The sequence below is a fragment of the Cyrtonyx montezumae genome, unplaced genomic scaffold, assembly GCF_038088225.1.
Source record: "Cyrtonyx montezumae isolate F1298 unplaced genomic scaffold, pur_monq_1.0 scaffold_13, whole genome shotgun sequence".
Classification (NCBI taxonomy): domain Eukaryota; kingdom Metazoa; phylum Chordata; class Aves; order Galliformes; family Odontophoridae; genus Cyrtonyx; species Cyrtonyx montezumae.
The window spans coordinates 28441935-28466728 of NW_027071859.1; the positions used below are offsets into that span (position 1 = coordinate 28441935).

The 24794-nt window shown below is 38.8% G+C and overlaps 1 protein-coding gene across 1 annotated transcript in view; it reads left to right on the plus strand.

Annotated features, from left to right (window-relative positions):
* KCNQ5 (potassium voltage-gated channel subfamily Q member 5) overlaps positions 1–24794 on the plus strand; it is a 244422-nt gene that overhangs the window by 217365 nt on the left and 2263 nt on the right. The window contains exons 10-13 of the mRNA XM_065730893.1: positions 5690–5910; positions 17492–17600; positions 23841–23972; positions 24382–24508. Of these exons, the coding sequence (XP_065586965.1) occupies positions 5690–5910; positions 17492–17600; positions 23841–23972; positions 24382–24508 (589 nt within the window). The remainder of the gene's footprint in view (positions 1–5689; positions 5911–17491; positions 17601–23840; positions 23973–24381; positions 24509–24794) is intronic.

Sequence of the window (24794 nt, forward strand, 5' to 3'; positions counted from 1 at the left end):
TCTGCGAGCTGTTTAGAAAGCTTTACGTTAAATTATCTGTAGCTATAAATGCACACTGAGCATAAATAGCATTTATTTCTCTTCTATTATATGCTGCAGCTGAAATACTTCCTATGCAAGAAATGAGGTCAAGACGAAGGAGTCTTATAGCATCTTGAGGACATAAACAGTCTCATAATGTATGTAGGACATACTTTGGGCATCTGCAAAGAATGAATTTCACCTGTCAGTTGTAGGCTTCTTTTAGCTTTGGAAATAGTGAGCCTTAATACGAGGAGTTGCAAGCATAGGAGCTTGGGGTAAAAAAAGTCATCCCTGCTCTGAGAGAAGCATGTAAATTATATTCTGGAATTCTCTTCATCTACTAAATCATAGCTGTTTTTAAAAGTAGAAATAATGTAAATTATTATCTCTGCATGCGCTTTATGAGAAAGGAATTGCCAGTGATGAAGAATCTGACTTGAGGTAGAAAACCTAACCCCTCACCTAGCAGTGGAATGCTTAGTAACACGGTCCTCTATCTTCCCTCACTCCTAGTAAGCTTTGTAGTAATAAACAGAAGCTCTTCAGGATGCACATCCCTCGGAGACATAGGTATTCAGCATCCTGCCTCTTCATATGATGTTTGAGAATGCCAACTAACATCAGGTGCATGATTCATTTATTTTCCACTCCTTAGTGCTTTAAAGTTCCTTACTTCTCCAAAAGACATTTCCTTATTTATTTTTTTAAGTGCTTGTAATTCCCCTTGCTGCTTGTTGCCTGCAATGACATTAATACAATGGCAATATTTCCAGTAATTTGAAATTCATACAATTGCAGTGTGCAGCACACCATGATTTGCCTACATCCAGATTCCTTTTTCTGCCTGAGACTTGAACTTTTGGAATGCATCACCCTATAGAGACATATATACAACTTTTGAGCATTTAGATAAAGACATTTCCCGCAGTCCAAGAGGATTTTTACATTCATGACAGTTGAGTACTCCATTGAGTAACTAGTGAAGAAAATTGAAATGTAACATACTGGTCAATATCAACAGTTCAAGTGTGTAATCATTATTGAGAAGAATCCCCTTGGACACAGCCTGTGGAAGCTGTGCCTGCATCATATACTAGAAGGTGGAGGAATGCACATGAAACCATTTGCTTCAGCTGAATTCTGTTGAACCATTTTTTAACCAGAAGTGGTAATTTCTGGATGGTTGGATCTTAGGGGATAACATACTTTGTTTAAAGCACGTTACAATTTTTCTTACCTTTAAAAAGTAATTTAAAAAACAACACAAATGCAAACTGATGATAGAAAATGAAGGAAAAAAAACCTTCTCTTCATCCAGAAAATGTTTTGACAAAGGAAATTCACAAAAACCCTGACTTTCCATTTAGATTTATTACTATTATTTATTTATTTATATTACAGTTGAACACTAAGACATTATATCCTTGAAATTCTTGTTACTACTTTTGAAGGTAAGGTATGAGATACAACACTATGTTTCTTGGATTCAGGCTCCTAGAATAAGACTGGTGGAGAAGTCTTGAATGCTTGAACATCAGACCTCATTGTATGACCCTCTGCATTAGCATTTGTTCAACTTAGCTTAATTTCTATAAAGTCATCTATAGCTTAGGAAGAGTCAGCATCTATATTAATTGGAAGTTAACTATGGCAAATCAACATACACTTTTAATTGCTGTTATTTGTCATGGGTGATAACTTCTGTCAGCTTTAGTTTCTGCCTCAACTCAAGATTCAAAGAGTTGTCTTTCCCCCTCAGGCCTTTCAGTTACTTCTGATTAATTCCAGTTTGTTCCTGTTCCCACTTCCACCAGCCTGCTCAGTGTGAAAAGCTGAGACTTGAGTCACAGATTTTAACTGGTGGAAAGCAGCAGTGCTGCAGGTCAGAGACTGATATGGGGCAGAGGTAGAAGTATAGAGATAATGACCAGAAATGTAGGAAGACAGAAACGGGAGCAGGACAGGGAGACAAAGTGATGTCCCATTAACCAAAAATGCTAGGAAGATGCTTAATGGAAGACAGACAGAACCGTGAGTACGGGAGAGAAAAGCAAGAGTTTGTTGACACGTGTCAGTTCAAACGAAGTCTTACCAAGTCCAGTAATTTGGTTCACCAAAGAACTGCTATTTTTTCCAATGCAGTGAAGCTACAGTGACCTCTAGTGTCTCTAAACACCTACTCCTATGATGGAAAAGAGAATTTGTAAAAGCTAGGAAGTCCTTTTCTATAGCAGGGAGGTGAATGGCTCATCCATGTACTGACAAGACACGTGAGCAGTAAAATGCTGCAACTAATCCTTCAAAATTAAAAATAGAAAAAAATCACTTGCATTTTTTTCCAGAGGCTTCATTTGTAACTCCAGTAAAAGTTGCTTCAAAGCTTCGGTTTTACTTATGTGAATGTATCTACAGATTGCAATCTGCAAGTATAGGGGAGACCAAAGGCACTACCATTGTCATGGAAGATTGTAATAGAAAGCTAATATGTGTGTAAAACAACAGGAATAAATTATCAATCACATAAAGTACAAGAGGCTAAGTCCTGAAAGATGAGAATTTATAGCAAGGCACTGGACAGTGCTAATCCAACCATCATTAAAACAAGGTAAAGAGCTTTAAAGACTTTAGTGGCCACTGATTCAAGTGTAGAATGACCAAAAATGCTTGCAGTGTCAAAAGATTATCTTCAGTCTGTATCTCTAGTGCTATACCCACCACTACTGCAACAGGTAGTTGAGAGAGCAAAGCCTATAAGGAAAGGGACTTCACTGTGGGTAAAAACCCTGTCCAGCATACCCCAAAAACGTTCTGATTCAGTTATTTCTTCATGATACAATATTTATTATTATTTTTCCAGGCACGGGTTCTCCCCTGCTGCATGTCACACAGTTTATTCCTGTGCTAAGTAGGACCCAGTGGCTCTAGGAACATTTCCCACCAGTCTCAAAATAGGAACAGGGATCCAAGAGCAAAGGACTTGTATAACCAGTGTCTTTGGAGAAACTCTCAAGATACAAAACAGTTTCCAAAGCAGGCTTCCTTCAGGGGCTCTGTTTCTCTTCATGATACAGCATTCTCTGCATGGACCCTTGGCATGCCTTCACATTGCCATTGCTACAAAGCAGATTTTCTTTTTAAGTGTGAGGTCTGCATTTTAAAGTAATATTCTCAGTGTTGCACTTTTACAAATGGCTCTAGTACAGCTGAAATATCTACTGTTCCTTTCACCATTGCCTCATTCCTTTGGTTTGGAGAACTAAAGATAATCAGGTTAAGTAACCATTGTATACCATTCAGTTTTTATTACTGAAATAATCTTGTGCACAAGTTGTTTAAACGCAGGCACTGTTTATATTAATACAAGTTAACTGATGTAACAATGTATGCTTTTTTTTCATTTTACTTTTTTCATTTACAATTTGCAGCTACTTAGATTATATTTAAAAAAAAATGTAGTCCATGCTGATCTTATTTATGACTCGTTTATCATTTTTTCTTTCATTTTAAATGCTATAAAAGGCAGAGGGCTGTCCAGAAAGATTTTACTTTAAGATTCCTCAAAAATACATATACTTTGATTTCATTTTCAATATCAACAACGATTTGAGCCATAAGAAGAGTGGCACGTACAAGAATAAGATGAAGTCCATGTTGATTCTGTTGTTCGTGCTGTATGACAATGCAATAATGTTGCTAACAGATATTTTCCAGCTTTTGCTTTCATGAATTTGTACAATGCAAAAAATTCCTGAGATGAAATGTAATTTTTATTGAAAGTTAGATTTAAAAACTCACTTTTCTTTCAAATAATAGGTTCTGAGGATCTTTGGTATTGAGTATGCAACAATATATAGTATTGTTGGAATGGGTAACAATTTTCAGTGGCAACAGATTACGTTTCCAGCACCATCATGTGTTTATTTCAACAATTGCTTACTCTGGGCAAAGGGAAGAAGGGAGTTACATTCAGAAATTATAGGAAAGGTATTCTTTCAAGTGATTCAACATGCCTTATAGAAATATGTTTATCCAGTAATCTTCCTATTGATATGCTTATTTTTTTGCATTCTTGAAACTTATCTCAATCTGAGCTTTCTGGCATGTGCTTTTGCCTGCTACAAATTGCATCCTTTCTGCTCTCAGTTATGTTTGTATTCAGAATGAAATGCTATGCTATGCATGGACAAAGATATCTGATTATCTCAACATTTCACAGCTACAGAAGTTTATAATTACATTCAATTTCATATAATTACATATTAACTCTGTATTTTCAGAGTGCAGTTGGTAAAACATCTAAGAACCACAAAGTACATTTTAGCATTAGTTAATTAGCTGCAGAGTTCTTTTCTCTTGAAAACATATTTTATGGTGTGCAGAAGTTAAGCGTAAAGAGGGTACTAGAAAGAGTTTTAACTTCAAATACAGTTACAGTTTGCAAGTAGACAATCTTTGCTCTGGATGTCTTAGAAACATTCTCCAAAACCTATGTCAGTGCAGTGGGACTGTGAGACCTATTAACATTATACCATGAGCAGCTCCTACTTTGCTCACTTCATCTGTCCCCTTGCCTGAACAGTGTCATTGATGAAGATGGCCGTTCCCATAGATAAGACAAGTGTACCAAAGCAGGTGTAAAACTTAATTTCCATTTTCCTTTGTGCCTTCTGCTTCAGGAGGCAACAGACAAAAGCAAGAAGGCTAAACAATGAGAAAGCTAAAGTATATAGATAGGGTGACCGCAGCATTTTCATCATGTTCGAAGGTGAACAAAGTTAATTTGAGTATTGAGAAGTAGAAACCCTACATGTCCCACATTTAGATGATAGGAGGATAAGGTTACAAGCATAGAAGGGAACAAATCAGCTTACTCCTGGCTGGCTGTAAGGACACAGGGCCACCTTTGATCCAGCAGTGACAACCATGACCTTGGTTGGGCCTTAGGGTTTGTCCTGAAGTGCCAGTAGCACTTGCGAGTAATGATGTCCCAGCTCACTATCCAGCAGTGACTTCAGTGAACACAGAGGGTAACATTACATTTCCGTTAATCAGTCATCACTCTCTTTCATGGATGTTTTGTTAATTTTGGTTTTGTCTTGTCCCAGTAAGTTCCATTACAAGAAATTATGAATATGAGTGACCACTAACAATGCATATGATATTCTGAAGGTGCCACATCTTGAAAAAGCATGGTGATACTAACAGTATTCTTGCCTGCTTAAAAGAAAGAAAGAAACAAACAAACAAAAACACTATATGGCATGCAATAATAATAGAACACATTTTGTTCTTGTCTATCTGAAGAGATGATCAGAAGTGCACTGAGCTGGGCTGATTAACGTGGGAATAAACCTTTTTAAAATTCAGGCAATAAAAACGTAAATCCTAGAGATTAATCCATGACAATTTTATTAAATATATTTCTGTTTGTTAATTTCAGTTTCCATCACAAGATTATTCTGTACTTAAGATAAACTGGTTTCGGTTATGTCTCTATCAGATAATTATTTCAAGTCAGTTCCATTGCCAAATTATATATATTCAATGAAAATTAAAGTGTGTAAGAAAAAGGTTTATACTATTGAGAATTTTTAGAAATTATCTTCTCTTATGATTGAAACAGAGTAGTGGAACGAAGAATATAAAGCGTTTCTCTTCTTCACAGTCAAAAGTTAAGTTTCAAGGAGCGGGTCCGGATGGCCAGCCCACGAGGTCAGAGCATAAAGAACAGGCAGTCATCAGTCGGAGATCGCCGCTCACCGAGTGCCGACATTGCGACTGACGGCAGCCCCACCAAGGTCCAGAAGAGCTGGAGCTTCAATGACCGCACCCGCTTCAGGCCGTCGCTGCGACTGAAGAGCTCACAGCCCAAACCTGTGGTTGATGGTAGGAGGTTTTTGATGCCTTCCTTTCCGTCACACTCTTCTCAGCCTTCCCAACCCTATGCTCTTACATACTGGCACGGTGAATGCAACCCATGTCTGGAAAGCAGAAGGAATCTTGATATTGGGTTGGGGATACCAAGGCAGTAGTGCAAGCAGCGTGCTGACACAATTTTATTAAATAAGAAGTCTAGTGTCAGTGGCGCACACAGAGTTACAGGTAGAAAAGAGGAAAATCACAGGTGGGCAAAATGAATGCCACAGACTTGGGTTTTCACAGGAGACCTCTCACTGCCACCAGAGATACCATCACCTGGCAGAAAGAGATATGCCAGCAGGTGCCTTAGGTTTTACTCCTTACCTTTGGGGCGTTGTATGAGGTAGGTGAGATAGGTGGCACTAGCAAACAGCAAGTGTTACTGCTTTCATGTACTGCCTTCTAAAGAGTAGTTTAGATGTGGGAAGGAACATCCTGTACCCTGCCTCACTGTGAAAATGGATGCTTCCCCTCTCTGCCTTCCTTGCTGGGAAAGGTTCTCTCCAGCAGTCAAATAGCCACTGCTGAGTCAAAGATCTTCATCTATAAAAGTTTGCTAAGACAGAGGCATTGGTTCTGCTTACCAGAAAGCACTGCAGCAGGTTACCGCAGCCCTCTAGCAGTAAGGACATGAGGGCACCAAATGAGTCTAACCTCTTTAGAAATGCATCCTGCACTGGAAGATATCCTCACACAGCTCTGGGTGGGATCCCTGCCCCAGAAGACACAGATGTGGGTTTCTATGTTCACATTTTTTCCCTGCTTATTAATGTTTTGTCCCTTCCTGGACAAAAGGGAGGAAAATAAGGGAAACACTGTCTAGCAATAATAGGAGGCAGCAATGCCAATTATATGGAAAAGGTACTATGAAAATCATTTGATCAAAGTGAAGAGATGCAGCTTTAAACTTCTGCAGTGATAATCACCTATGTTATGTCTAAATCTGTGGTAAAACTATCCAGACAAGAGTGTAATTTCATTGCCCACTTCCTTTTTAGAAGTCATTATCACAAATACATAGGTTGCAAAACAAGCACTGAACTGAAATGCCCCATCTCTTAGCTGAGAATGTCGTGCACAACACATCTTGTCAGGAAAAGTCTGGGTAAATAAACCTTTCCTGAAGAACAAACTAGACAAACCAAAGGTGTTTGCTGAGGTTATCCTTAGGGGCTAGGCCTCTTGTGTGGAGAGCTCTCAGATGCATGAATCCCAAATTTGGCTGCATTACAATGAGCTCCTGAGGAGTACCAGCCACTGCTCAGTGTCCAAGCAGCCCTCTGGGTCACTCAGCAGCCCCTGCTCTTTTATGGGGCATGAGCCATGGCTCATGTCCCACAGAAGCCGCATCACCTGGAGTGTGTGATGCTTGCCTGGGTTCAGGTTGTCATGGAGCTGTGATTATGCCACTGCTCAGAACTGGGAAGTGAAAAACACTCAGGCACCACAGCAAGTCTGAATGTACCCTCTCTAAATGTAAGCTTCTCATGTGATCAGTTAGTTAGTGCCAGTATCTGTCAAAACACAAGACAGAAATGACTTCATAGGTTAAACGCCTGTAACTTGCACTGAACTGGAAGTAAACTGAGAAGGGAGCAGTTTTTGAGCACATTCCCAGGGTAGCAGCAGCTCACTTCTGTTCCAGTCCCTCACCTCGCTCGAGTATGTACTTACTTTTTCATCAGCCCATTTATCACAGAAACACTTCTGAAGTATGCTCCTGTCGTTTGTCCTGTATTCACTATTATTTATAGCAGCCATCTGCATGAGATCACACTCATTCTCATTGTCTCTGTTTGATGGAAAAGGTGTCATAAATGGCACCTTGGGTATTTCTGTAGATAAAAGATAGTAACAACAGAGACTTCATTGTCGTGAGTAACCCCTTAAAGATCTTCCCACTCCTCAGGGTGAGCCCAAGCTGTTTCTTTGTCAGCAGTTTCCAGCACCTTGTCCACCCTTATGAACTAGGGCCAACAGATACGACTGATTTCTCATCTGTGGCAGGAGGAACAGCCTCCATTGTCTCCAGGTTTTAGGCAAATGCCAAGTTTCCACTCTGGGACCAAGTCCAGTACTTCTAGGACTGGTCTCATCAGGTCAGTTTCCACTGTGCTCACTGCTGAGATGCAGCTCCCTGCTACCTTACTCAGTCCACTGCAGGAAAAGACCAGCACTGCCGAGCTTGATACATTCCATTTTTTTTTTCCATTTGTGTTATCAATTTGATAGTTTGAACATGCTTTGACATCTCAGTGGAAAGGATCTGGAGACTATGTATTTAGTTCAGTACGTCTTGAATTTTTTTCTCTGGATGAAAACACAGCATTTGCAGCATTTTATTAATTTCTCTCAGTTGTCAGAACCTCCAGTTTCCTTCTGGAGGTATTCTGTGGCCAAACAGTTGTTTTGGTGTGCTGATCTTGCAGCCAGACTAGAAGCCACCATTTCTAGATGTATGTCAGTACACAAAACAATACCCTTGAGCAGCTGTTTTTTCTGGGGCTTCTTTTCTCTTTGCAGTGTTTACGGGGAAAAGAAATTACACTTGCAAAAGACCCTTCTGACAGAGGCAATTTGGTACAGGTTCCCCAGTCCAGAACCAAATGATTATATCAGTAATCCAATGAAAAAAAAAAAGGCTGTTACTATGAACTTCACTTTTCAAAAGAGAAGACATTCAGATATTTGGAACAGGCTCCCAAATGGAGTTGCCATGCCACCAAGCCTATTGGAGTTCACAAAGCATTTGGATTACACTCTCAGACATAGAGTTTGACTTTGGGTGGTCCTGTGCGGAGCCAGGATTTGGAGTCGGTCATCCTGGTGGGACTCTTCTAACTTGGGACATGGTATAATTCTATAATCTGCTTGATTTTTGATCAACTCCATGGGATTTGGGGTTGTAAGTTATCTTCAGTTAGTGCAGGTACAATAGGAACTACCTCTTTATGAAGGTGAAGTTTGCTGAACTCCTCAAAAAACAAAGCACATAAGCAAGTATATAAGTAGAGAGTTCAAAAAGGAAGTGAAAACTTTAATTGGGTGAGAGTGATCTAAGGCAGATAGTCAGTGGAGAGATTTGGCAGGATTGACTAAGTTCTAATAAAGAATGTGGCTGGAGTCTGGGCCAAAACTATCAGAAGAAGGCTGCTGGAAAAACTAAACATGAGCAGTTAGAAACTGTCGTGTAAAGGAAGGTTTGTAACCCAGACAGGAGCTAATGGAGGCAGTAATTGGCTAACATGACTGAAAATTTAATAGCCTTTCTCTTACACTATGCATTAACAAAAGCTTACTCCCCTGATACATATGAAGGAGGGTTTCTCAGCAGTAAAGCAGAACGCTTCAGCTGGTCACAGGCATGTTCTAAAGGATTTTGGTGTAAGAGACTTGGAGCAACATGACCAAAACTGTTGCAGAAATGCCTTTAATTATGAGTAGCGACAGCCCTCTGAAGCTGCCTGTAAACCATTTATTACTCTTGCCAAAGTGGGCCTGGCAACTGCAGCAATTATTTCAGCTACATATGTGCATTTGCAAATTGAATCCAAACCTGAGAGAGCTTTGATGGCCGGAGAGAGCTTTGGTGGCATGGCTGCAGACACTCCAGAGCATTTAACAGCAGTGCAGGGGAGCTAAATTGAAAACTAAGACTTATGTACTCTGATTTTAGAAATACATCCAGTCTCCAGTGAAATGTGCCTTGCAGCTGCCAGAACTCTCGCTGAAGATGAGACCCTGCAAAAATTAGTAAAGGTGCCAGGATGCTGCATTTCCAATCCCTATTATCAGTTTAGAAGGGAATTATCACTTCCAAGCAGATCTAATGAAAATCTTCACTCTGTGAAGGCCTTGGGAATAGTAAATAGTCAGGTTTCATAAAATGTGAGCTTGAAATGATAGCAAGAATCATCTGAGAATATCTTACCAAATAGTGAAGAGATGATAGACAACAGGCTGATAGGGTCATGTCAGACAAAGCCCTCCCACAAGAGCTGCTGTGCTGCAGGGGTGCTTCTGCTGCTCACCCTGATGAGCTCAGAGGTCTTGGCTGAGCCCTCAGCCTCACAACCCACTCCTGTCTCCGTGTCTTCCTCATACAGCGTGCCTTTACATGCCTGTACACCTAAACAGAGACCCCAGCTAAGCTGTCCATGGGGCACAGCCCCAGTACAGCAGGCACTGCTGTGGGGAGCACTCCCCTTTTCAAACAAATAGTTGAGCTTTTTTCTGCTTGCTTCCTTTTGTGAGGAACAGAACCTCTCCAGATCAACTCTGCTCCAGTCTCGCATGGCTAGAGCTTAAGGAATGATGAGCTGATATTATGTTGGGTGTGCAGTCCTCAACAAGGGACAGTAGTGCCCTTCTGTACTTGTACACTACCGTCCCATGCTTCTACACCTCTGCATAAGTTATTGCGCATGTGCTGTAAGCTAAGGATGCTGTGTGGCTTTTTGAATAAAGTATCAAAAGCATTCAGCCCTGGAAATATTACAAACATATTTCATTTGATTAATTAAAAAGAAATCTCTAAGGGATTATTTTATTTCTGCAGAATCCTTGAACATTATATGCTTTCATGACCTCTAGCCTTTCACTCCCTACAGAGTACTTGCTCAAAATCCTCAGGGTAGAGTATATTACAAGAACCGTGGAAAGAATGCAACTGTGCATTTCAGCCCCCGTGTCCTCAGTTACTACCATGTAATTTATGTATTGCAAAAATGACAGGTTTTCCTTCCAGTAGCACAAACATCTTGACCTTGTATATGGTTCACTTGAAGTGGCAAAGGTCCTCTGTTTGGTTGCTTCTACACCTCCTATAGCTTAAATTTGCTGATTGAAAATGAGGCTGCATGATGTCAAAGCCATGCTGCTCTATTTGCACAACATATGATAAGTAGTATTTTATTAGCAGTATATCAATTTGTGCTAGGCACTAGATTTATTTTCTTGTGACTGTTTAACTCCATGATAGAGCTCTCATTCATTACAGTCGCAATTGTAATTAATTAGGAACGTCCTATAAAATAATCTAGCAGTCAGATCTAAACTCTGAGTCCATAGGTTTTGAGCAGTTATTTTATTTTATTCTATTCCAACCAAGGTCCTCTCTTTATCACATGTGTCAGGTAGCCTGCTGTACGCCTTCACTATGCCTTCACTTCTCATATGACATTCTAAAATTGCTGGCTAGCGTGTTGACAGTAAGATCAGCTATTTTAACTGCAGAATTGTTGTGTATATAATGAATTGTCTTTAGGAGGTCTCCTGGTTCTCCAGATCATCGCTCAAAATGAACAGGACTCCTTTTTATTTAAGCTGTGGGACCCATTCCATGAAATATTGCCAGTGCACAAAATTTCTGAGAAGTTAAATAATAGCTAAAGATAGTTGAGAGTTGTTAGCGGGGAATGTTAGAATTTTAGATATTTGGAACTTGCATGCATTACATGATAACAGATATAAATTAGGTTTCTGGCCTCAAAAATTGCATTTACAGAGATGGGAGTCTAAAGAAGTATACTCAGATTACATTTAAAAAAATGCTCTAACAATTTTGGCTTCTATTTTTGCCAAATCTGAGGGTCATTAGAAATGTTCTCACTTATAAAATGTTTTCTGTGTAAATGTTTTATTCTGCTTATACTTGTAAAGCTTCCTACTGCACTACAGCTACTGAATTCCAGTTCTGATATCTTCATCTGCTCTTCATCTGGAAATCTTTGACTCATTAATGAGAAGAGAAAGGAGGAAGAGCTGAGTTATGCATAAAGCACTACTGCGCTGTGCATACGGTGTAGGGTCAAGGCTCAGGATGTGCACAAAGCAGAGGGAGTTCTTCAGATCTGGAGCAGTGATGCTCCTCTCCTCCTTCAAGGAGGCACCAGTTTCAGATGTCTTCAAATGGCATCATCTTTATTCTTCATTTCTTAATTTTTCCACTTGAAAACCATTTTATACTACCAGGATTTTTGTGTCATATCTTAGATGAGTATTAAACAGTGAAAGTGAAGAGCAAATCATGGAAGTTTACTTGTCCTGCCTCCTTCCTTCTTTAATGATTAGAAGAAAGCATTTCTTTTTTCCAAGGGATCAAGGAAATAAATACATGATTCACTCCCTTGGGCCTCTTTTGTCTGACTTCTGCTCTGAAGAGCATGTAAACATGTGCTGCTGCCTTTCCCTGTGTGGGGAAGCTTTGGGCATTCTTATAATTAAGTGAGTGATTAAGTTCCATCCCAATTAGCGTTGCTTTTTTCAGTTTCCTACAGAGCTTAGCAAGCAGTCACGGTAAAAATGATTTATGTGAACTATTTTTGAAAGAGAGTCAGCTTGTTGATGCTTTAAAGCAAAGGAAAATTTGAAAGAGCATCACTTCTAGGGGTAGTGATGGGAGGTTATATTCATACTGCAACAAACAGGAAAATAATGAAAGCTGGCAAAGAACTGAGAAGCTTTATGAAACATTTAAACAAAGTTACTAGGCTGAGTCACATTTTATTTTGATTAAAGGAAATTTTATTAATTGTTTGAACATAAAACATGATGGTGTTTATAGCTAGGGTAGTTTTTTGAGGGAAAAAGTAATTGAGATTCTGTGAAACTTTCTGTGCAATGTGACATTGTGGAAATACTAAAAATGGAGGCTATCTCAATATTTTATAGAATATGGGCTAAAAACCTAACTTTTCACAGCAAGTACTGCAGGTAAAGGAAGGCACTTCCAAGGCAATGTAAAGTGAAGTAAAATGCTCCTACCTTGTGGGAATCCTAGGCTTTAACAAGGGACTTGTTGTCTTGTTGGACAACCTCCAGATGTCCTTTCTAACCTCAACAGTTATGGATTGCTTGAACTTCAGTTCCAATGTTGAGTTCTGGATTTCCAGCATTAGTTTTAAAGTATGGCTTGCTATAACTCAGCATCTGAGCAAATAAGGCCACCAGCTATTTTTCATTTAAGTATTTCATGAAAATCAATCAAATGTTTGTTTTTTTTTCAAATCAGTGCTTTTTCTATTTTAACAAGTTGAAATAAGACTGTGCCGTAACATTAATAATTGAGGGTTATCTGCACACTGTTGACTTCAGGCACCTATTCATATTTTGCCTTGTCTAAGAGGTGAGTACTTAACCTCAACACAGTGACTTAGATCACCCACACGAACAGCTCACGCTATCTCCTGCAGATTCACAGTAAGGCTGAAGCACATTTGTAGGCTTTGAAAAAACTAATGAGAGGGTCTATGTTGGGATCAATACAGTGCTGTGTTGGGAGCATTACCATAGGGCTATTCATGGTATCTGCACAGGCATTTATTAATGTTGGACTGTCGATGTTAGCATATGACAGTTCCAGAAAACAAAGAGGAGTGTAAAATATTTTCTGTTCAGTTCAACGGGCGCATAATTGCTCAAATATTACTGACATTGAGAGCATGAAGCCATGAGGGTGATCAGAGCAGAGCTACAGTTTTCCCAGTTATGATGAAATGATGCATGATACGTACAGAAATAATAATTCAAATCTTTGCACAGAACTTCTGCACAGAGTCATACGAAATGCAGCTATGTATAATTTTTTGTTAGTGACATATAAAGTTACAGAACAGCGTAATTTTTATTCTGTTCATTCAGGGTGATTGTAACTGACAAGTTTGCAAGAAGAATGCATAAACACTGTGACAAACTGGGAAATATCAATGTAACTTTATTGACTTTAATGCTTCTTTCTATTTGTTGGTAATTGTTTACTTGCTATATGTTAATTCAAAGACTGCTGTTAAGGAAACAAGGAAGAAATTAATAGGAGGCAAAGACAAGACAGTGACCCAAAGTTAACAACTTCAAAGATATTCGTGGCTGGCCAATGTGTTGTGAAACAAATACCAATTTAAATATTTACATGGACAGACTGAAGCTTAAGATCAAAACACATCTTAAATTGTAAAGATACTGGTATTGAAAAAAGAGGAATTGTTTCTGAGTTGTCCAACTGGCTGACAACCCTGCTTAGGGAGAATTCCAGGAGTATGTCTAAATGCTGTACTAAGAGGTGCATACGCTGTTGTCAAGGCCAGATGCACAAGCTGCCCAAGCAGCAGACTTAGAAGGCCTGTTTAGCTAGTGGCAGAGGCTCCTGCAGATAAAGCTGGACTGTTGCTAATCCTAGGGAGGCCTGGACCATGCATGGACACCCCAATGGGGAGCAGGAGGCACGGCTAAGCAGTACAGAGATGGAAGAAGGAGCAGGCGTGTGCAGGGCTGTGTGAGCTGGCACTGGAGGGTCTGCCTGCCCAGATACTGGTGGGTAGGAACCTCTCTGAGGACAGGAGGCAGCACGGAGCAGAGCTTGTCAGAGGCCGTAGCTTAATCCTGTCTGGGAACTGGCCGTGATTTTAACAGCTGGAGCCTCTGCAGTGGCCAAGCTGGCCCCAGCACAGCCCTGACCTCAAGGATGAACTTGACAGGGACAGAAGCAATACGAGAACATCTCACCTCATAACTGTGTCGTACGCAACATGAGCTTCCACTGGAAAAATTTGTCAGAATGTGAACTTCAAGTTCAGTGACTTTTTAAGCTGGATTTTTTTTCTCCAAATTCTCACTATGCATCTCTCAAATCTTTTCCCAAGTCTGCTTAGTATTAAAAAGAAACATAAATGTTTCCCATATGAATCAAACAAGGTTTATAGCTTTTCTCAAGTTTTATTGACATGTAGTACCCAGTGCCTCCTATAATGGAGGAAAGTCATGTCAGTGGGAATATTAGAAAGGAAAAAAAAAGGAAGGTGATTTATTAGGAGCAGTATCTCTTCTTAAAGCTGGCTTAAATTTATAAGAATTTTCCAGCGGCTGTTTAAAGATTTTGCTAATTTTGTATCCACATGAGAGCAATGTGAAGCTCTTAATTGCACCATACTGTTCTCAGAACAGTTCTACAAAGATATGCTGCATTAAGGAGGACCTTTTATTAATGACACTGCACTTGGCAGAGGACCCAGGAACTGTATCAGTGAGATAATCATATAGATACATGTTTATTTTAAACTTTCAAGTCAGAGTCTTCTGTTTCACAGAGATTACATGGCTGAAGCTCTTCTGACCTTAGCAAAATTATCCCTAATTTACGCCAGAATAGCTGAGTTGGTTTAAACCTTAGAGAGCCACTGAAAGTACCAGTAATGTAAAAAACTCAATTTTTGGTAAGGAATTTAGGAATGAGCTGGGAGATTGCAGCACTGGAAGAACTGGAGAGGCTAAGCAGACATAACACCTTGAAAGTTAGTGTCATGGTATACTCAACACCTCTGGGGATAATGGGGTTCTAAATAGTGTGTATACCCCAAAACCTGATTATATTATTTATCTTAGCTAACTATATTTTTGGATAGAAATCTAAATATTAATTAGGCAGGAGCAATGGAGAGACATGTATATTTTATCTGTAATGTAAGCAGAGTCAGTAGTGAAGCTTGTGAAAGAGTGCCAGTAAAAATCACTCTTTTAACATCATTGAAGGCTTGACTTGCAGCAATAGCAAAGAAGGGATGATATCAGTTGTGTATGAAAACTTCATCTTTATGATGTAACACTGAACTTTGTTAAGGTTCCATTTGACTGTTCAGCGTGTGGAATTGAAGACATTATTATTTTGGCTGTGAGCCATCTCTATTGTGTTAAGTTGATCTGTCAAAGATAAATGTTTTGTTCTTCACAGTTAAGAGTAGATGTTCATCATGGATATACCAGTTCAGCAAGAGCCAAAAAAGAAAATATATTGTAGAGGCTAATGAACTTAGGCAGAGTAAGCTCTGCTTTGCCACAGATACATGGCCTTGACCAAACCACTTACTTTGTATATCCCATTTTCTGTTCAGTCCTAAAAACTGACCCTTGGATGCTCTTAAGTTTTGTCAAGGTTAGTTTTTGTTCATGAATCATAGAAAGCATAGAAGTGATCTTTGCTATCGTTTCCTGTCAGAACAGTGCCAACCACGAAACTACCACAACATAAGGTTAAGGTTTTATGAGGAATTAAAAAATACCACAAATTTATTTTTCAGCTTCTGTCCAAAAATGTTCTTCGAACTAATGACCTTTACATTTCAAGGACTCTTAGTATTTTAGCACATAACTTTTAAGGTCATATCTCATGAAAATAAATTATTATGGCCAAATATTAAATCTGTGAAGACAGCACAGCGATACCAGCTCCAGAAAATGCAGCCTAGTACAATGCTATTTATTCTAAGATAGAATTCTGATTAGATTTAAAAGATGACATGAAATTTCTGGTCATTTCTGCATGATAAAGAATATTTTTCATCTTTAATTTACAATCTCTGTGAGAAGGGAACTTGCGAAAATGTCCTGCAAACGTTTTTGTCTGATTGCGGATTAAAATTGATTACAAGGAAGATGTCTGAAATGCCCAAATTGAAGAGTTTTTTAGTGACTGAGCCTGTGTTTTAAATAATAGCCTGAATATAGGTAGGGACATAAGACTGTAAAGAGATCTCCTGTGTTATTAAGGAATACTGAATCCCATTCTTTTTTTTTTTTTTTTCTATTTCATACGTTATTACTTCATTTTTCATTCTCTTCTTTATTTTGGCACTTGGACTTTATGCACGTGATGAGAGTCGTTCAGGGAGGAAAAAAAACCTGCCCTCAACACAGGTTTCCTCTGTCTTTCATACTTCCAGTGTATGTATGTCATGTGATGTGATATGATCCTGCCTTCCTTCCTCCATTCCCATTCCTGTGTATTTGGAGTTTGTAAACCATCATGGTCATGCATCCTTCCCTTTTTTTCCTTGAGAACTGAGATACACTGAACCCTTCTGAGATTTCTATTTGATTCACAAATGGTAACCCTGCAGGGACAATGTTAGGAAAGAACAGAGGATCCATTTTGTTCAGGCAAATAAATATATTAACTTGAGTGCCTGTTGCAAAAGAACTCTGCAGAATCTATGTGGCTGTGAAGTTTAAGAGGGCAACTGATCCATCATGATGTCGTTCTCTACTGATTTCTGACAATAAGATACTTGGTTTATTTTTACCTGTAATGAAGTACTGCATCATTCTAAAGCCTTCTTAATAAATGAAATTAATCTTCTCCTTTGTCTTAAAAGTTCATTGATGGTGGTATATTTAAAAAAAATAATCTAACTTTAGTGTCTTTTGCTTCTTTGTTGTATATCTCTTAACTCACCACTTTCCCTTAAGACAGCAAATGTGATGAAAAACACTGAGACATCAGAATGTGGTATACCGGAACTCACTATTCATTGGCATGAAAAATATCAGGGCTTTCTTCCCTTCTAACTTTTATCATTTTCACTAGGGACTTCCCAGTCCTTTTACGACACAAGCCTAAACACAGACACATACATCATACAGTTCATAAACTGATGAAGCTTTTTAATACTTGATTTGTAGTGCCTGTTTTTTTCAGTATGACTGTGCAGGCAGCTAGAAAACACTAAGAAAGGCGTTTTTAAATGCTTATTGTTTGGTCTTCTCTTGTATTTTGCAGCTGACACCAGTCTTGGAACAGATGATGTTTATGATGATAAAGGGTGCCAGTGTGATGTGTCAGTAGAAGATCTCACTCCTGCTCTTAAAACTGTCATCAGAGCAATCAGGTGAGTAAAAAATACCAAGTGAATAAATATTTGAGATTTCTGTAATTAAGGCACTAAATAATTGCATGTCAATTAGTTGAACTTATTATGCAACTGCATTTGTTACGTAACTAATGCTAACGTGGTTTACTCATCCTTTCTCTTCGTCGTTTCTCTTCCATTATCAACTTCTCAGTTTCCAAAAGTATTGTTTTATTTGGCTAAGAAAAGAAAGAGAATAATGAGTGCTGGTTTCTAGTATATTTCCTGTAATTCAAATTCTTGTATTAAATTTTGATATAGCTTTACTGAATGTATATCGCCTTGCTTGGAAAAGTTACTTCCTTCAAAAGTTTGCATTTTTATTGTGTTTCCATACTCCTGAAACCGTCATCTGGCTTTTAGTGCAACTTTCTTATAGTACCAGCAGGATAATTACGTTCATTCCATTGTGCAAAACCTTGCCTGCTACTAACCATTGAAGTAAATATAACCCTAGTGATTTAAAACTAATAGTTGCCTTCTTTTCCAAGGAAGTACATTGAAACTTATAAAATTACCAGCATTGAATACATAAATTTAACATTCACCCTCCTGAGACTTCCAAAGCTCTTGTACTGCATATTTTGAAGTGAAAGTCCTTACAGGCAAACCTGCCACTATAAAGAGTAAACTGATAAGCAGAGAGAGTTCTGTCGTCCCCTCTCTGCCAACAGCATACCAGGTGCTATGGGTGGGGGTTGCCCCCCTGGGCCCCCTTATCACACTTGCACACTTCTCCAGGAAGCAGGCACCAGCCACAGGAGGGGGTTCTGCAAAAAATCTATGGAAAAGTATTGTTTTCCTAAAGGGGGATTCTCACCTTAGTTCTCTCAGTGCTATAAGAATGAATTCAAGCTCTTTATCAAATAATTTATACGATGGGAACCTGTGCAAGCTGCTTGTATTTCCTTCCCCTTTTTCCACTGATTGCCAATGTAGACAGATAACTAGTAAGGCAGTTTCTAATTCTCTTCTGCAAGCCAAGGCAGCTTGACAGATCACTTGCAGATGTCTGTTCCTACCATCTTTCCAATGTGCCTGGAAATGACCTCACAGAACGTGTCAGATACCAGCTCTATGCCCACGGCCACTGCAATGGGCTACTTAAATGTCACTGCTGTGAACCATCTCTTGTCAGCAGTGTTTCAGCAGGTGACAAAAATCCTTATATACTGTGGACATGCAGCTACAAGGTGGACCTGTTCCTTTGAATGGAAAATGCTCAAATTAGGAACAGTCAGAATATATTTTGGCTCTGGTGCCAAATATACTTGTCTGGGATGTTGCATTTTGAACTGACTCTGGCTCCAAGTGCACCTTGCCACTGTATCAGCAAGTGATATTAATGGACAGCTTGTTCTTAATACTGTCCAGACTTGATATTTTAGTACTAGCTGAATTAATAGAGATATTTTCTCCACTGAATTGTTTTCAGTGCATCACCTGCAGCTTTTCACAGAATCTCAGAATAACTGAGGTTGGCAGGGTCCGTTGGGTCCACCTGGTCCAAGTTCTGCTCAGGCAGGGACACCCAGAGCAGACTGTTCATAGTCTTGGTAGTTATCAGCTCTAATGGAAAGATGCTGAACTTAAAGGTCATCGCTGGCAAACTTCCTCCACAGGGTCATCTAAAGGAATTGTCTAAAAATATGAAAGATGCAATAGTGTCACTGTTTCAGACATGCACTATTCAACTGATAAAAGTAAACTTGTTAGATTATCTCCAACATTCTCACTGTGCACTCGGCTTACTGAAGAACAATTCATTTCACCAGTGAGCTTGAGAAGAATTCTGCACTTGCGATCAATTAGCCATGAAATATGTCCTATTTCTCCCTGCAAATGTTAGTATATCACTATATTGTAAACATCATATACACCTTTCTTCAGTAACACATCTTTACGTGAGATATTTAAAGCATAATATGCAATGATCTTCAGACTTCTGTTATGTGCTGTACCTTAATCTTCCAAATTCAAGAGACTGATAATTCAGTTTGTCAGTTAGCTGATACTCCTTATTATTCAGTGTCTGTTACCTGACCACACTGGGATCTATGCAAACATCTGATGAAGGATCTGAGACACTACATAGTAACTGTAGAATTTCAAGATGATAGCATCTGTCCATATGGAAACTTTGTCCCTCATTTTGAAGTTAGTTTTTAGCATCAGCTTTGAATTGCAAAGGAACAGGGGAGGGTGGAGGCTTTCCTTTCATGCTGGTATACAGGAGCAGATGAGGACAGAAGGTACTTGAATAGCTCCAATCAATAGGATACAAAAGACCTCAACAGCACACAGTAGAATCCATTCCAGCTACATCACTTTCAGAAAACAGGACTCCCAGGCAGTCCTACTGTGAAGACCCACTGTACAGACCTGCCCATAAACTTTCAAGCCCCCCTCCTGCTTTCAAAGCCCCCCCGGCTGAGCTTTCCTCAGTCCAGGTTTTGTGCCACCCCTTTCATTCCTTTTACTCCAAACTCTGTTTGCCTCCGGCCTGAGGCTGTAGGTAAAGAAAGGAAAAACTGCTCTGTGCAAATGTTGGATGAGTAGTGTGGAGAGGTGCAGCTAACTCCAGGCCAGCAAGAGTCCTGCTCCCTGCAGATGCAAGCTGCCCTCCAAGAGCACTGCACAAAAGCAGTTCTTGATAGTTAGCTTCTGTGTCAGCAGGTTTTGTTGCACTAATCAACTGGCTGTAGCCTTGCTGTGAACAAAAAGCTGTTCATATCCTGCAGTCAGCTGCTGGAGACTCGGCTCTGTTAGTTCACAATTAGTTCACAAGTATATAAGAGAGACTAGAAGATAACTTGTTTCCATATATGGTAAAATCTCTGATCTTTTTTCATGGCACAAGGCACTAAGATCTGTAATAAAGAACAACAGAAATGCAGAAATTCTATTATTTATGAAACATAAAACTAGAAAGAATAAATAAATATGCAATAGGGAATAAGTGCAATAAGGGCAGGAAGAGGAACTTGATGACCTAAGAGGTCTTTTCTCTCTTTAACTCTAGTGACTGCACAGACGTATTTTCATTTGTTGTTAATAGGAAATAATAATAAATTTAGCTAAATATAATGAAACATGAGAATTCCTGCGCTGATAAGCTGTGCAGCTGAGTAGTCATACATAATTTAATAGTCAAAGAAGGAAAATATGATTTTCCATTTATCATGAGCCTTGGAAATGTTTCTGCTACCTCTACAAAAAGTCCTTATGGATTTATTTCATGGTGTTGTTTCAGAATCCTCTGCTTCTTTTAATTCTCAATGCTTTGTATATTTTCTGAACAGATGACTTTCAGGGTTTCAGCAAAGGTCTTTGATGTGTCTTCGGCTACTACAGCATTGAGCCTGGGACAAAACAATGTCTTTGGCTTCTAGACAATGGGTTTCTACAAGTTAAGGCTCTAAAGAGAAGACAGTATTGACCCAGACACCCTAAACATAGTGAATCTAACTCTTCATTACCTTACCTTCTCTGCGTTGGATCCAGATATCTCCTGTATGCTGCAGTTTGAGTTACCTAGCAAGCTAAGGGTAGTGGGATGGAGGAATCAGCACAGCTGTATCTGTGCACACCTATTTTTCTGATGCAGAGAATGAGCAAACAAACTGTGGGTATCTCATCCAGCCACGGGCAAAGCTACCTACTCACATTTAATCTTTATGGCAAGACCTGTGTATGAGTTTGCCTGAAATCCCAGTGCAATGATGTTCCAATTCTTGAGATGGTGGCAAGACTGACACGATACAGGCTCAAAAAACAGCATGCATGTGACAGGGCTTCAGGGATGGTTAGAGATGTTATGCTCGGTGCCGGTCTCAGTGCATTAATGGTACTCATAATACTTTTCAGTGATGTAAGGGGTGACATGAATGGAAAATAAAACGCAACAAATGCAAGGAAATGCATGCAACTTGCGCATTCTGAAAACAATGTAATTCTATAGCAGTGCTGATCCTGAAGGTCAGGCAAAAATTGGCATTGGACTTCACTTTTCTAACAATTAACAGGACATGCTGGCCTAATTCAACACAAAAGAGGTTTTTTTTTTCTGTTCTCTGGATGTATCATTGAAAAAGACTATCATTCATGGCTAATTCTCACCAGAAGAACAGTGCTACTGATGACTTTGACAGGTTTATAGAACAGCGTATCTTCCGTCACATTATATTTGAGTTATAAAAACAACACATTCCACCATGGCATACAGTGATTTAAAAATGGAAATAATGTTTTAAAAAACTGTGAGACGTGCACAGCTTGGTCCTTCTGGGTTAATTCTTACTTTAAATTACTGCTAGGTCCGTGCTAGCAGTTAGCGATTGCCAATGGTGACTCGAGTCGTTTCTGATGAGTCTTTTTTGCCCCCGTGTGGTGTAACCAGAAAAGACACACCATGCTGTATTCTGATTGCTTTCTCTGTCCCCACTGTCTGTAGGCTAGAGAATATGAATTATTTTTGCTCATTTGCCTTGTTTGTACAGGTGGGATGCCCACCTTCATTTAACCGCACACCAGAGTAGGCCACTCTGTATTCCAGAAGCACAGATGAAGGAAGCACGAAAGTTTTTTATTCACAATTCAACTGCTATTTTTGAATATGCTCTGTATAGTTGCAATAATTTTACCAAATGGGTGTTCAGACCTATCAAGCTCAATTAGATGGTTATTTCTAGATACTGAAAGACATTTGAGCTTCGTAAGTTGAGAGTAAATAACTACAGAGAATCAACTGAATTTAATAACTACAGAGCAGTTGCTAGGCTCCATCGCTGAAAGAGTTCATGTTTTATGTTTCTTAATTAACTCACAGGCTTATAAAGCTCCAGCTTTTTATAAGCATTTTTTTTCACAGTTTCTGTAAAACTGTATGTACTTAAAGCAAAAAGAAGTAAGCAGTGAGGGTCTGTTCCAAACCCTGATGAAATGAACTTAGGTGGCATCATATGAGCTAATACCTAAACCAGAAGCAGCATAGTTACAACTTACCATGCTGCTTTTGGTGCTGTATTTGATTTCTGAATATTATGAGAAGCAAAAAGGTGCTATAAAGCTGCAAAGAGGTGATGAGGATTTTTGTGCGCGTTGCTTAAGAAGATTCTATGGTTGTTAATAAAAAATAGTGTTCTGCCTCTTTCCTTGTAAAGTCACGCAGCTCTGACACACTACATTTTCATCATTTATTCCATTAATTCTGTCTCTGCTTTTCTAAGAGTTTCATATTTTTTATCAAGAGCATGAGGTAAAAAATGGTGACCATCTAAACTGAGAGAATAATAACAAAAGAACAATACTTTCTTGTATGTCAACTACACCATTTATTCTTCGTAACCTGAATAAAGAACTAGATTACAGGAGGTTGTGCTGCCAGACTGGTAGGAACAGAGCACCCTGCCATCATTTGACAGCTAAAAGGAAAAAAAAATCCATACCCTACCTTCAGAGACTTTCGGATGACAAAAGACACCAAAATCTATTAGTCTGTAAAACTGCCTCACAATGGAAAAAAGGAAAGTGCATCATCATCTGATATATTTAAAACTTCATGAATGTCAGTCCTGAACTGTCAGGGTGATGGACTACTCTTAACAAGCCTTTTCCATTTTAATTTCTGTAGTCAGAATCGTATTTGAAGCTTAAGATTAGTGGCAAGCAATCTCATTTTAACTGGCAGTTACCAGAATGGGAAGTAACAACCAGAGCACTGTCAGAAAAGGCTGTTATTATTTAGAAGCACATTTGTGTATAATATAGAAATGAGTAGAGGATCACTGTACACTAACAATCTGACTCTATGTATCGTAATGTCTGTCCTTAACCATACAAAATAGAGTTTTCCTGACATTCCACTAAAACATGAGTACAGGATGGTGTTTGGTGTTTTTTTTTAATTATTTTTTATTATTCTGTTACAGTTACTTAAATGTGCATCATAATAAACAGTCATCTGCTCACTGTCATTTGCTTTCCAAATTTGTCATTCCTATTATTTCACATCTGAGATATAATAATCAAGCTCTTCATTTCATAAAGAGCTACTCAGTGGCATCCCATTTCCACAAAAGCATCACTGAACACTGTAAAGCCATACTGAAAATATCTTAAATGTAAAAAGAAATTATCTGCCAATATTTTGACAGTAGAAAATATTGCACTGCTTTGCAACCAATTTGAAAATTTATCTGTGAAATGCTTTTTCCCCAGAATTATGAAATTTCACGTTGCAAAGAGAAAGTTTAAGGAAACACTTCGTCCGTATGATGTCAAAGATGTCATCGAACAGTATTCAGCAGGTCACCTAGACATGTTGTGCAGGATCAAGAGCCTTCAGTCACGGTAGGAAAACAGTGCCTTCTGCTCTGAATAAGGATCTTGTTACATCTTTTGCTGTATAATGAATATTGATAACATTTCACATTTCTGTGTTAAATTTGGGTACAAATTGCCCATCCTGCATGTATTCAGGACATAGGGGAGACAGAAATTAAACTGCGTGTGAAAACAAACAAAAATATATGTATCTAATATAAGTTAGTGCTGACATAAAGGAAAAGCTGTCTGGTAATGTCAAAATGCTCAACGATCTCTTTTTTTTTCCATAAATTTTTATTATAATTAAGTTTATTTTCTTTGTCCGGTGCTCTGCTGTAGTACTGTCAATTTAATACTTAATGTCTGGATAGAGTGAACACTTCAACACTGCGCTGTTTTCAGGTCTCACAGCAGCTTTTAATTCCTCTTACAGTGTTGACCAAATTCTTGGGAAAGGACAAATCACTGCAGATAAAAGAAGCAGAGAAAAGAATACAGCGGAGAATGAGACAACCGATGACCTCAGTATGCTAGGGCGTGTAGTCAAGGTGGAGAAACAGGTAGAGTGATCATCTGTGACTGTGGTTTTGTCTTGTTCTGTTGCTCTTGACTTTTGTGTACTTTATTGCCAGTTTCAAATGACAAACAGGCAAAATAACTTTCTCTGATATCTGCTTCCTATATACAATGACATAAAAGATATATGAATCATATTACTTCAGCTGTGTTCCATGTACAGAAAAATAAGAATGAAAAAATTGCAAGTTAATGATTTTTCCCTTTTTATCGTCTTGCTTATGAAAAACCTGTAGCTAGAAGGCTTTTGACATTATTTTTCATGAGTCA